This window comes from Dipteris shenzhenensis, chromosome 30 (assembly GCF_047967505.1).
Source record: "Dipteris shenzhenensis isolate YYH24624 ecotype China chromosome 30, Dip_SZ_1.0, whole genome shotgun sequence".
In the NCBI taxonomy this organism is placed as follows: Eukaryota; Viridiplantae; Streptophyta; class Polypodiopsida; order Gleicheniales; family Dipteridaceae; genus Dipteris; species Dipteris shenzhenensis.
Window position 1 is genome coordinate 11,544,562 of NC_141625.1, and position 13,223 is coordinate 11,557,784.

Below are 13,223 nucleotides of genomic sequence, written 5' to 3' on the forward strand. Positions count from 1 at the left end.
CCTTTATGCATATTTTCATCTCCCTTCAGTATTGCTTTTGGGATTTGCTCTCAAAGACTAAGGATGATCTACAACATAAGAGGGGGAAATGAATATTATGTATTGGATTTAAGTTGTACTCATTGCATAGACTTTTGCTACATAGTCACTATCCTCACACATGTAAACACTAGTCTAATTTTTTCACCTTTTTCTTTTTTAGTTTTGGTAGCTATCATATGCACTAGAGAATAAAAAAAGATCTTGTACATTCACCCTTTTCTTATCTAGTGCAATTTAAAAGGGGGTTGAAAATGATATAATTGCACCATAGAGGTAGAGCATAGGGACAAAACCTAAACCTAATCCAAAGGGATAAACCTGTATATATTTTAGTTTCTTTGTAATACAGCATAGTGTATAGTTAGTCATGTCTTATGCACTCCACTCTCCCTTCCCCCAATCCCCCAACAACAGTCGCCCAAGAATCATTACAAAAAAATTAGACTCAAAAGGGGCCTTGTAAGAGAGCCCTTCTTATGGGGATATGGTGAATAAAAATTGGCTTGTGGAGGTTGGAATGTGATAGTTTTTAATTTTCTTTGAAATAATGGCAAAAGTATAATGCATATTTCCCTCTAATGTCCTCACCTCCCTTTATCATATTTTAAAACCATAACCAAACTTGCAAACTAAATTTCTTAGCCAAACCTAAAACAAATCTCTTAAAACCAAACCCTCTCATCTAACAACCAATCCCTTCCATCTTCCATGTTTTCCCTTTCCTCTCCCTCACATTTGGGTGGCCTCTCACCTCCTCTTTCCCAAAGCCCTAATTTCAAATCTCTTCATTCTTTTGATTGGGAAGCTTCTTTCCCTCCTGACATTTTGGTGGACTTTCCCATCATAATATTTCCATTCTTTATCTTTGCTACATGCTCCTCCCTCTCTACCAATATTCCAAAAATTTATGAGCGAGATGAATCATGTGACCCACCCATTTTATGAATGTATCTTCTTCACAATCTCACCATTTCTTCTCGCATCAATGTTTCCGTCTCCATTTCAAATTGTTTGTTGAGTGAGGAGACTCAAGATCTTTGAGGGATTTCCTTTGAGTTTGTTGCACATTCAATATGGCTATAAGAAACAATGATTCGCCTCTAGATTGGAGGGGATACTTGGATGAGATTCTTTGAAAGAACATGGAAAGACCATTGATCTTCAAGCATTAGACTTACTATTGCATAAAATTCTACCCTCCTTTCATCCAACTTTTGACCTTTATAGATGCTTGTGTTGCTTCCATGCTTCCTATATTAGATTCTTAATTTTCGTATGAGCATTCATTTTCAATACATTGATTTTCAACATCAAATGTTCATAGACAATAACAAAGGGCAATCAAATTAATAAACATGGACAAAGCACTAATAAATTGGATACAAATTACATGAGAGAAAAAATGAACATTAGCAAAGCTGAACACAAATATTGGCAAAATTTGACACAAAGTAAGATATATAATGCACTTTGTTGGCAACAACACATAAAGACAAATACATTAACCATATATCTCCTCTTTGTCTCAAGAGAAGCTAAACTTTGAGGCTCACGTAAAAACTGCATACCTAAATTTCTCTTGTCTAGTATACTCCACTCTGTTCCATGATACTTTCTTACAAACAAATGTAATGCTATATAATATTTTGAGATACATTCTAAGAAAGTAATGGTGCATATGTTTGAAATTCTTTCAAATCTCTATCAACTTGAAAAGAGATGACAATATCTCAGCCACAGTCAGGTTTCACTAGACATGACATCATATTCTCACTATAATTTACTAATGGTTTAGAAAGGTTTTCTAGATTTTTGTGATCTTGGATATGCTCTCTCTCTCTCTCTCTCTCTCTCTATTTTTGGGTGAAAACATGGGAGATTTCATAGGCATGTTTTTACAAGTCGTCACTCACTAAAAGCAGAACTAGACTACATTATACTCCGCATAAGTATACGGAAAATAGCATAAACATAATGCTACTTCCTCTAAAATATGTATGAGTTGTCAGCAAATGTTTGACACTTTCTCAAGGATGGACCTTGAAAGAAATTTCACTGGTCTAGGCATCATGCGCATTCATACATTATGCAAATTAAGGATCACATACATATATTTACACTTTAAGGAAATTTTAGGGCTTTACAAAGAAAATCCAATTATCTTGGGACTTTGCTTTGTGTTGTAAAGAGATGATAGTTTTTCTAAATAGACTCTTATAATTTCCTTAGGAACAAGCATGCAAAGATATCTACATCCCTTTAAAATGGAATTAGCCTTTTTTGTTTAGGTGCTTTTTGTGTGTTTCATAAACATTGTTGTTATCATAGAACCTACATGTGCTCACTGCTAATAATAGATTAGCACATACTAGTCTGACCTATCAATGAAACTCACTCGCTTATTTTTAAGAAAAATCTCAAAGCTCTATGTATAATAGATGCATGCTTCAAGGCACTTTCTATTGAGTGCATGCCCACATTCAAACTTAATCCCAAATGATACATGTGGTCAAGTAGAGTTTCTTCCACATTCCATTAGACTTATAGTAAAACTACTTTTCAAAACTATATAAACAAATGATGTGTTGAATAGGTGCAAATGTTTATAGTGTCTTTTGGTACAAAATACTAATAGTTGTAGTGTCTCAAAATTTAAGAGGAATTGTATTAATAGGCCATTAGGGAAAAAGTGCATGTGTATCTTTACTATTGAAGAAACCCATTCCTAAATATGCCTAGACATGGATGATTGTTTTGGTTTTCTATGTCATGAGTTGATAATTGTGAAATTATATATGGCACGTCTCATTATCTAAATAGAGGCCTATTATAATATTTAAATTGATGTAAAGGATAAAACTTTGGTAATGACTATCATCGTATGCTGTGAAGATGATGTTGACATCCACCAACTATTGCAACTCATGGAAGTACAATATGCACCTTTGGAACCTTTGATAATGGAGCATAAAAGGATCAAAACTTGGTGAGCATAAAAGTTGGCAGTTAACCAACCATTTTAGCTAATAAAACTTGTTTTTGGCCCACGCTTTATGAATGCAAGTGTCGACGGAATACTGTTATGGATCGTTACTTTTTTACAATTAGCATTGTTTTATGTTTTGTATTTAGATATGAATGGAGAACACAAACTCTCTTGAAAAGCTTTAAAAATTGGCTATACTAAAGCCATATAATACGGTCAAAAAGGGTATTAATAGACTTGGCTTGCATTGCCATCTAATGCCTTTGTACTAATGCTTCAAGGAAATACAAGGTCTAAATACAAATATGATAGAGAAAGTCCCAAACAATACCTTCCTGGAATGTTTAGTTGGAAAAGGTTACAATGAAAGACACCTTGCATCTCACTCTCATCTACTCCCACTTACAAGTTGACTCATATATTTGCATAAAGTGTTGCATGCATTTACATATTTTATATAAATATGAGAAGCTAGGGTTTCATAAGGCCCATAAAGTTTCTATATGCTATCCAGATCACCAAACTAGGAGAAGACTTTTATTATCATATCATCTCTATTAAAAGAGAGGAAATTATGGCTCACATTCTAGAGATACACCATTCATCAATTTCGAAGATGACATAAAGCATGTCAGCAATTCTTGACAGATTGAACCACATTTTTGCAATGATGATGTGCACATTACGAAAAGTATTCGGGAAGAGAGAGAGAGAGAGAGAGAGATTCCCATGTGATTGGGTATAAGGTTTGATTGTTAAGGTGGATAACTAGGCAAAGTCTGTACTCCCAACTCTTTAAAACGATGTAAATATGATGCTAGCTTGTTGGTTAAGATATCAATGTCTAAGTCATGCAATTAGAAAACTCGATATCAATGTGACTTGGGCAAAGAGTGAAGGAATGCAATGTCTAAATCATGCAATTAGAAAACTTGATCTCAATGCGATTGGGCACAGAGTGAAGGAAACACCAAACTTACAAGAAAGGAATCCAAGGGGGGAGCTTTTGGTAAATTGTTCCCTCACTTGATGTTATTAAGGTGTATGTTGATTTTGGCCTTTTGTATGAGTAGGTGATTTGAAACAGTTTGACAATGGGGCTTGGCAATTGCATGCTTGAAGTGATCTTCTTTGGCATTGGAGTGCTTCCACTGCAAAAAATGTATATAGGAAAAATGGGGAATTAAATATAGTGTTATGTTTTTTGGCATTGCCATAAGCCTTGCAAATGCTTATATTTTTCTCATTTGCTTTTCTAGTCGATTGGACTTAAATTTAGCAATGCACTACAAGATGTTCAAGGGGTCGGTGCAGTAATTTATTGACAGCGAACGTCAAAGTTACTGCTATCTAGAATGGAAGGAGGCATGGCATTGGGTGGAGTAAGTATGAGGTTGGTCGGTGCGAGGAGTGTTGGTGGGTCGCTTGAGAATTGCATGCTTGAGGTGATCTTCTTTGTCATTGGAATTGTTTGCCATTGCGATAAGCCGTGCAATTGCTTATATTTTTCTCATGTGGCTTTTAGGTCAATGGTACTAGAATTTTGGCAGTGTGCTGGTCGGTGTGTTGATTTATCCATTGTGAGAGAGTTGTCCTTGTCTACAACGGAAGGAGGGATGACATTGGGTTGAGCACTTATGAGAGTGTAAGAAGGTGAGAGTTGTCCATGTCTAGAATGGAAGGAGGGATAGCATTGGGTAGAATAAGTATGAGAGTGGTCGGTGAGAGGGTGAGGACAATTGCAATGCTACTGGGGCGTTACTTGGGGCTTTCACACTCTTGAGAACACACACACACACACACACACACACACATGCACGCACACGTTGCCCCAACATCAGGCTAAGACCTCATTAGGAGAGGGTGAGGACCATGAGGCGTGGTGAGGAAGTGTGGCAAGGACCTTGTTGGAATGAAAACATTCTTACTGTGGGGTGTGTGGTTTCATGTGAAGCCAAGGAGGGGAGTAAATGAAGGTCAAAGGGTATTGAAAGTCCAAAGGCAAGGTAGGTTAAGTCAATGAAAAACGTTTGAGAGGAAGTAAAGATGGGGTTGATTAGTGGAGATTAGACTAATAAAACCCAATTGATGAAGAGGTTATACTTAAGATGGAGATGGAGTGGAGATTAGTGGGGTGGTTAAGGGGGTAATCTTCTTTAAGACAGGGCATGTGCTTTGTCGTGGTTTTGAGTTTTGTCTGTTATTTTTGTGTGTACTGGGAACGTGCTTTCCAATCAGGCAGTTCAAGCTCTTCGAGGAGAGCCTCCGGACGACCGGACCTCGCCCTTTTATACGTCCCCTCTCTCCCCCCCTCTCCATCTCGCTCCATTTCGCTCCTTCGTCTTCTCTAGTTTCCGTCGTGATTTTGCAAGACCAGCTGTAGAATCCGCACCCAAGAGCTGCCCAGCCTACGAGCGAGCTCTCAAGAGCGAGCGAGCTACAGAGAGAGAGAGAGAGAGATATTGCAGATCGGTATAGCTTCTCTAAACAGCGAGAGGAGCGGAAATAGACGATAGAAGCACCGAGCGACCGAGCGAGCAAGCGAGAGAGCGAGAGAGAGAGAGTTCACAAATTACAGATCGGTTTAGCTTCCCCATACAGCGAGAGGAGCGGAAATAGACGATACAGAGCAGGAGGAAGCCTTGCTTGCCTCGCTTCCTTTTTGGGTAATACGCGCAGCGTCCTATAGAGCTTTTCTCGCTCTTGGCAAGATTTGCAGAAATCAATAACACCCAGGAGTGTCCCCGTTGAGCAAGCAGAGAGCTTCTAAGGCTGCACAGTAGCGCGCGACGCATAGAACACAGCGCGGCAAAGCCCACATTTGCCAAGCCCGTCGATGGCAGGCTGGCCCCAGAATGTCGGCATCCTTGCCATGGAAATTTACTTTCCTGCCTCTTCAGTTTCGCAGGTAATTTCATGCGATCGGTGTTTGCATGAATCTCTTTTCTTTGGCTACATTTGGATGATCGTCTTTTCGTGGCTGCCTGGCCAACATTTGGTTGCACCATCAGCCGTGGCCTGAAATGTCCTACGTAAAAGGTTAGGAACAATGAGAGCCGGCGAGTCATCTAGTTCCTATCAGTTCTTCCTCATGATTATAAAGTTAGATAGTCCTTATATCGAGTTTGGTCCTCCCGACGTTTGCTATGCCGATTAGCCCAAATGCGCGCTTGACAGTTCTCGTTCGCTCTAGCGGCAGGTAAGTTCGATGCGCAATTCTGGGTCTTTTTGATCCACGTAATTTTGCATGTCCATCTAGGATTGACATCTGTTTTCCCCAGTCCGATGTTTGCAAATGTGACAATTATACTAGAGCCCTTTCAACACAGAAGCTGTTTTCCTGCAGAGTCCACATACTTATGGTTGCTGATTTTCTATTATACTCTCCAGAAACGTCTCGCATGCGGACTCTCAGAAAGTAGATGCGATTTTGTGATCAACACTGTTTGTTTTTGTGGACGCTTGGATTGCCTGCGTTTTTTACCATTTTAAAAGTAGGGTGGGGGACTTCCCCGAAATCCACTCTTTTTAGTGTTTAGCCTTTTGGAGCAGACAATTGCTGTGAGGTGTAATGAGAAACTTATGATTATGAGCCTCTGGAAAGGTACTACTGCCAACTGAATAATTGTCTACTGTGTGCTTCCTCTTACTTAAACAGGACGATCTTGAGAATTTTGATGGAGCCAGCAAAGGGAAGTACACTATTGGGCTGGGGCAAGATCGAATGGCCTTCTGCACAGATCTTGAAGATGTGATTTCAATGAGGTAAGAGATGCATCAATTTCAGGCGTTTGGTTGTGTTGAGTATTTATTTTTCTCTCGTGTGTTTCATGCAGTTTGACTTTCTTGAAGGGCTTTGTTATCCTACATAGTTTTGCTACAAGCGACTGAGGCTCTTGGAACGTCTGGCTCCATCAGCCAGCGGAGGCCAAATTCTCCCATGCCACTTCTCTGTTAGTGCTGGACGGCCACATGTTAATTTGGAGACAATGAACAAGTGTCACACATTCTCCACTTTGAAGCTTTCACCTGAACTGCAGCTGGCCTTGCCTGCATAGGCTTTAGGAACAGGTGCTTGCAAGCTTGAATGAAGTCGTCTAGCACAGAAGGCCAAGTTCCATACCTCCACCAAACTTGGAGTGCTTTCAGACCACTCCGTTATTTTTTTTCTCATGTCCTTCTGGGACCGACGCACTGTCCCTACACAGTCTGCTCATGGCCAGGGTGTTTGTCTTATAGTGTAAAGTATCTGTCCCAATCTATGGTTACATGAGGACTCCTTGTAGTTTAGAAGAGAAATTCATCGGAGATAGGTGACCATGCTGAGTCTGTCTGAGCCTTACGTTGTGGTCATGCATGGCTCTTTAAAAGTCATCCAGGAATTTGGGGAGGCAAGCTCATGCTTGCCCACCATCCTGGTACTTCGGGCCGAGCTACTTCTGGAACAGTAAATGGGTGACCAATTGCATGTGCCTCTATCGTGTCCAAATTAAGGAATGCTTAGTTAATATTGGTACTGCCAGTAGTGAAGGCACATTCATTGAAGCCTTTAGTGCTAGTAGCTTCGCCAATGTCCGTTTGTTAAATACATAGGGTCGATGCTTGATAAGGTGATAAGACGTACAGTCTAGACTGTAGTTTTAGTCCTGCCATGCTGCCATGAATTTGCCAGAGTGCTGTTGTTGAGACCTGGATCATGTCCAATCTAGTGGTGTTAGCAACTAGAGGCCAACTCAGGTCTCCATATGGAAAGAGTCTTGGAACTAGCTGTCGCAATCTACATTGCCCATAAGTTTGCATCTGATCCAGGTTGATTCGGAGCGCACACCGAATGGATATGTGCGATATGAATTATTCAGGGCTTTTTGGAACGCTTCAAATCGTTAGACGTGCTCTGTTGCAAATTTAGAAAAATAACAAAAAGTACAAATGGTGGGTTCCTTTCTAAAACTCACCTGGAACTGGTTGTTGCTCACGACTCCTGCACCTGGGCTCTGGCATTGGTTCTGCTCGGGTCTTGCCTCTTTCACAACTCCAGCCCCTTGCCTCTCTCGGCCCTTACTCAAAGTTCTCAGCTCTCTCTCAACCCACTCTCAGCCTTCTCTCAGCTCTTTTCATCCCCGAATGCTTTTCAGACCTCTCTCGTCCCTTTTCCCCTTTGTAAGCCCTCTCTCAGCCCCGGTACTCAGCCCTTCCTCTCGTGTCTCTCTCAGCCCCCTCTCACCCCTTTAGACTGTCCGCCCTCTCTCAGCCCTCCTTCTATGCTCTCTCATTACCTCCAGCCCCCTTTCGTTCTCAGCCTCTGGCCTCTCTCAAGACTTAGTCCCCTTTCATTCTAAGCCCTCCCCCTTGACTCTCAGCATTTTCTCAACCCCCTCTCATTCGATGCAAATAGTTGGAAGATCTAGGAATAGTATGAACTATGTTGACCACCGCAGGCACAGCTTCTAATTGGAACTGTTACATAGATCTCCTAAGGACATTAGTAATTCAATACTCTCTCTCTCTCTCTCTCTCTCTCTCTCTCTCTCTTTCTCTCCCTCCCCCCCCCCCCCCCGCTCCTTCGCCTTCTCCACCCAACATACACTGTGTGCGCACCCATGCTTGCATGCACAAAGTTACTGATTGTAAGTGCTTAATCGAAATCTGGATATTCAAGGCTGTTATTGTTGTTCTTTTGCAGCTTGACAGTCGTTCAATCTCTTCTTGAGAACTACAAAGTTGCTCCTGATGCAATTGGAAGACTGGAAGTTGGAAGTGAGACCGTAGTCGACAAAAGCAAATCAATAAAGACATGGATTATGCAGCTTTTTCAGGCATGTTTATTATACAATGTTAAAGTTACGGGGAGCATGCATCCTTTGCTTTGTGTGGACATCATGTTGTTCTATCGGAGCATCCTAAATACTTTCTGTTGCCTTAAGAACAAAGATAAGATGATTGGTGCTAATCCAAATAAGTTTCTGAAATATTCATTTTTCTAACCTAAAAGTTTTCATCACCGTTATCATACAGAGAATGGACTGCAAGTAATCAATGTAATGAGATAATGAACGGTACTTCACATTGGTTTTGTCCTTATGTTTGCTTGGTGAACTTTTCCAAGCAAGAATAGATGTTGCATGGTGGGAACTGGCACCTTGTCCTCTCATATAAGATCAGTGCCTGCTGTAGTTTTTTTTCACCATCTGATATTCTGTTAAAGTGTACTTTGTGGCATGCTGCACTCAAATTATTTTCTATGAGGATTAATTTACGTGCCTTATATATTTAGATGCTCGTGCTGGAAACTGATGCCACTTGCTTAGGTGATCTGTATAGTGGACATAGAAGTTGTACTTATTCTTTTGCTTTTCCGTATCTGCTCCCTCAAGTTTTGCTATAGTGTGACCTGTGGGTTCAGATATAATTTCAGAATGTGATGTTACTGCCAAGGATTGCCTTGCAGCTGTGACAAAAAGCTTATCTGTCGTCCCTCAAATGCAGAAATCTGGAAATACGGATATTGAAGGCGTGGATTCCACAAATGCATGTTATGGGGGAACTGCTGCCTTGTTGAATTGCATCAATTGGGTCGAAAGCAGTGCTTGGGATGGACGTTTTGGTCTTGTAGTTGCTGCAGACAGTGCAGTAAGTATCCCTAGTCCATGGCTCTTTTTTCCCAATAGCAATCTTTTACAAAGATATGAAAGAGTGCTGCTATTACTTCGAGGCTGAAGTTGGTTCATAGATACCCTATGTTGTTTGTTCTCCACTCTGCAAAAGTATGCAAGGGAAGCCAAGACCAGGTAAGGTTGCGTATGCTTACAAGCACTAAATAATAAATTTTGAGGACTTTAATAAGCCAAGGTTATGTAATTAAAAGTGATGAAATGCACCAAGGCTTCAAATATAAAGGCTTTTGAAACTTGGAAGCATCTAAAAAAGGGGGCTTATTGAATGAGGCATTCAGATGTGTTTTGTGATTTAAATGTTTTAAAGGGAGCCAAGCTTTGTATAATCAATGGCTGAGCAGTCAGCCTCTACTTTCTTTGCCTGATTGCATTAGTGTCTCAGAGCTAGTTGGATTTTTTTCAAAATTGTTATTTGTGCACCGACATAACCTCTTATTGTGTGCAATTATCAACCAAAAGAAAATACTTTACTTGGAAAATTGGAGTTGCTGCTGTGTGTCGTGGAAAGCAAACTCTGAAGAATGTCTTAGGTGCAACAGAGCTGAGCTTTTGAGCTAATGAAACCAGTGACCTGAAGTATTTTTACTATACTATACTCCAGGTTTATGCAGAGGGTTCGGCACGACCAACTGGAGGAGCAGGGGCAGTTGCAATGTTGATTGGACCTAACGCACCAATTGCGATGGAGCGCAAGTACACTGGAACGCACATGTCCCATGTCTATGACTTCTACAAGCCCAACTTGGCCAGTGAATATCCGGTTTGTTCTTATGTCTGTCTTGTGCTGGCACTGCAAAAAATTACCTCCCACGGTGACTCGGGGGCTTTCCTTTTTTTCTCCCACATTTGTTGTGGATGATTCTCATTATGCCTTCCGACAATATAACTTGCCTTGTTTGAATAAACTCAATGGTTAAGATGTCAGATACAGGTTGGCTGTAGGTGAAAATTTTATAGAATTCTTGGATTGGGTTTGTACCCTAGCTATCATATGCAATGGTTCGAAAACAATAGTGATTTCATGCATGTTCCCTGTATGAAAAACAAAACATTTGGCTTAAGTTTTTCTGCCAAGAGTAAGAGAGACGTGGCCTCCTCTGCAGGTTGTTGATGGAAAATTATCGCAGACTTGCTACCTAAACGCATTGGACTTATGCTACAGGCGTCTGTGTGAAAAGTTTGTATCGTCTTTGTTGATTCAATCTGTTCTTGTCAATGATCATCAGTGATTGTCAAATATGTCTCTCATCAAGTGACTATTTGCATGTGCATCATGGTGTTTCTTATTTTCAACGTGAATGTTTCTGACAGGTTTGAGAAGGCAGAGGGCAGACCCTTTTCTTTGCTGGATGCAGATTACGTAGTTTGCCATTCTCCTTATAACAAGGTATTCTTTAGAAACCACAAATTTTCACCCCCCAACGTTTCTGTATATTTCCCTAAACTTTTAGTTCGTGGTGATCATAAAATTTTACTTTTTCTCAGCTTGCGAAGCATCTATGTGATGTTACCTTTGGGTCTGCAGCTTGTGCAGAAGAGTTTTGGCCGGCTTGTCTATAATGATTTTCTGAAACATGCTAGGTTAGTGCTTCTGATGTGGCTGCCATTATGTACTCTAATTGTTTTATCACTGTCCTGTACTGCCAACTCTGTTTTGCACAATTGAATGCACATCACATTTCATCCATTTTCCTCCGAACTCTCAATTTTCCACAAGCATGGGCTTCAAATTTTACTGATCTAGTTTAAAAAGAAGTTTGAGAAGACGATATGTCTTGCTGTGGATTGTCTCAGTTATTTAGGAGACATGGCGGCAAATCTTGAACCCTTCAGGACTTTATCCGAAGATGAAAGCTACAGCAATCGCGATCTAGAGAAGGTTTTGTGTTTCTCTTAATAGTGTAGTTCTTATGCTTGATGCTTTACTAATATTGTGAGGTAACTTGTGGGACGTGATAACTGGCCTTTTTCTTTGCGTTGGCAGTACGCTTGCCCTACTGTGCTGGCAAGAACAAATTGATGTGTATAGTCCTTATGGAGTACTAAACAATATTGCAATGTCATGTTTCATAACAAAAAGGAAGCAATCCATATTTTCTCTAACATGACCACTTAAATGTACAGGTTTCACAGCAAGTGGCAAAGCCATTCTATGATACAAAAGTGCGGCCTGGTACCTTAGTACCAAAACAAGTGGGCAATATGTACTGTGCGTCTCTTTATGCTGGGCTTGCATCTCTTGTTCACGGCAAAGCTGCTGGTTTGGTATTTCTTTATTCTCTAACATCTTTTAAGATTTTCTACCATTGTCTGACTTACTTTTTCAAGGAGAAACAGAATATGAGAGCTTGTAGATGTCCATGTGTAACCCTCTGGTTATGACTCCTTTTCAATGGCAGGATGGGAAAAGGACTCTGATGTTTTCATATGGAAGTGGTCTCGCTTCAACTCTCTTTTCCCTCCGATTCAGAGGTGGTGAAGGATCTTTCACACTAGAAAAAATATCATCTGTCCTTGACATTACATGCAAGTTGAACTCCTGCATTATGGTATTCTTTTCTGCACTCGGCATTTGCTTGATTGATGTTTTGGTGGAACCATAGTAGGTGCTTTGGGACTGTTAAAAGTTTAGGAGAGAGATTTATGGATGCCACAACAATTGAGCTGTTAAAAGTTGATTATCTGCAGCTCAACAATATTAACTAGGGTTTGAAAACTGAAGCTGTGCAATTCCTTTATCCAGGTTTCTCCAGAAGAATTTGATAAAAATATGAAGCTTATGGAGACTCGTTATGGAGCCAATGATTTCAGACCTATTAGTGAACAACATTATGTGCGACCTGGAACTTTTTTCCTGTCTGGAGTTGATTCACTATATCGGCGCTCCTACGAATGGAAACCATCAGCTGTAGCTACAGCTAATGGCATCAGCAATCCTCACCTCTGATGTCAATGAGTTACTGTCAGTTTTGTGATTGATAGTAGCCAGATCTATAGTTCATATTTGTGTGTCTTATTCCTCATAGCTTTAGTGCCTGATGTCAGATGAAATTATTAACAAAAGGAATTGAAATTGGATGCTCCATTCATTCTGCTCAATAGCAATCTGTGTAAATTAGCTTTTCAGCACATAGATATGTGTGTGTGTGTGTGTGTGTGTCTATATATATAATTTCACCCCAAAAAAGGTGTCTATATATGTATATATAATTTAATACCTATGGGAGGAATTAATGGGAAGTGGAGTGGGAGTGGTAGTGGGGGAAGGAGGAGGTAATAGGGGCGAGGGGAGTGAGTGGGGTGAGGGATAGGAGTGTGGGAGGGGGAATGGTGGCATGGGAAAGGTGGGAGGGGAGAGGAGCATGGGAGGGGAGAGGGTATGGACGTGGGAGGGGGGAGGAGCATGGGAGAGGGGCCAATGGAGGAGTGGAATGAGGGATGGGGGACCAATGCAAGAGGTGGTAGTCAAGTGAGGTATGGGAGGCCGATGGGAGAGGGGCACTTAAACTCTAGTTTTTCTT

The 13,223-nt window shown here is 40.7% G+C and overlaps 1 protein-coding gene across 1 annotated transcript; it reads left to right on the forward strand.

Annotated features, from left to right (window-relative positions):
* The first annotated feature begins 5,233 nt into the window (after nucleotides 1–5,233).
* HMGS (hydroxymethylglutaryl-CoA synthase / HMG-CoA synthase / 3-hydroxy-3-methylglutaryl coenzyme A synthase) lies at nucleotides 5,234–12,821 on the forward strand. The gene is made up of 12 exons (XM_087401659.1): nucleotides 5,234–5,936; nucleotides 6,687–6,793; nucleotides 8,712–8,844; nucleotides 9,515–9,658; nucleotides 10,304–10,462; nucleotides 10,806–10,879; nucleotides 11,014–11,089; nucleotides 11,228–11,283; nucleotides 11,497–11,581; nucleotides 11,827–11,967; nucleotides 12,102–12,251; nucleotides 12,446–12,821. The coding sequence occupies exons 1-12, from the start codon at nucleotides 5,865–5,867 to the stop codon at nucleotides 12,647–12,649; spliced, it is 1,401 nt and encodes a 466-aa protein (XP_087257785.1). The 5' UTR covers nucleotides 5,234–5,864; the 3' UTR covers nucleotides 12,650–12,821.
* Nucleotides 12,822–13,223: the final 402 nt, after the last annotated feature.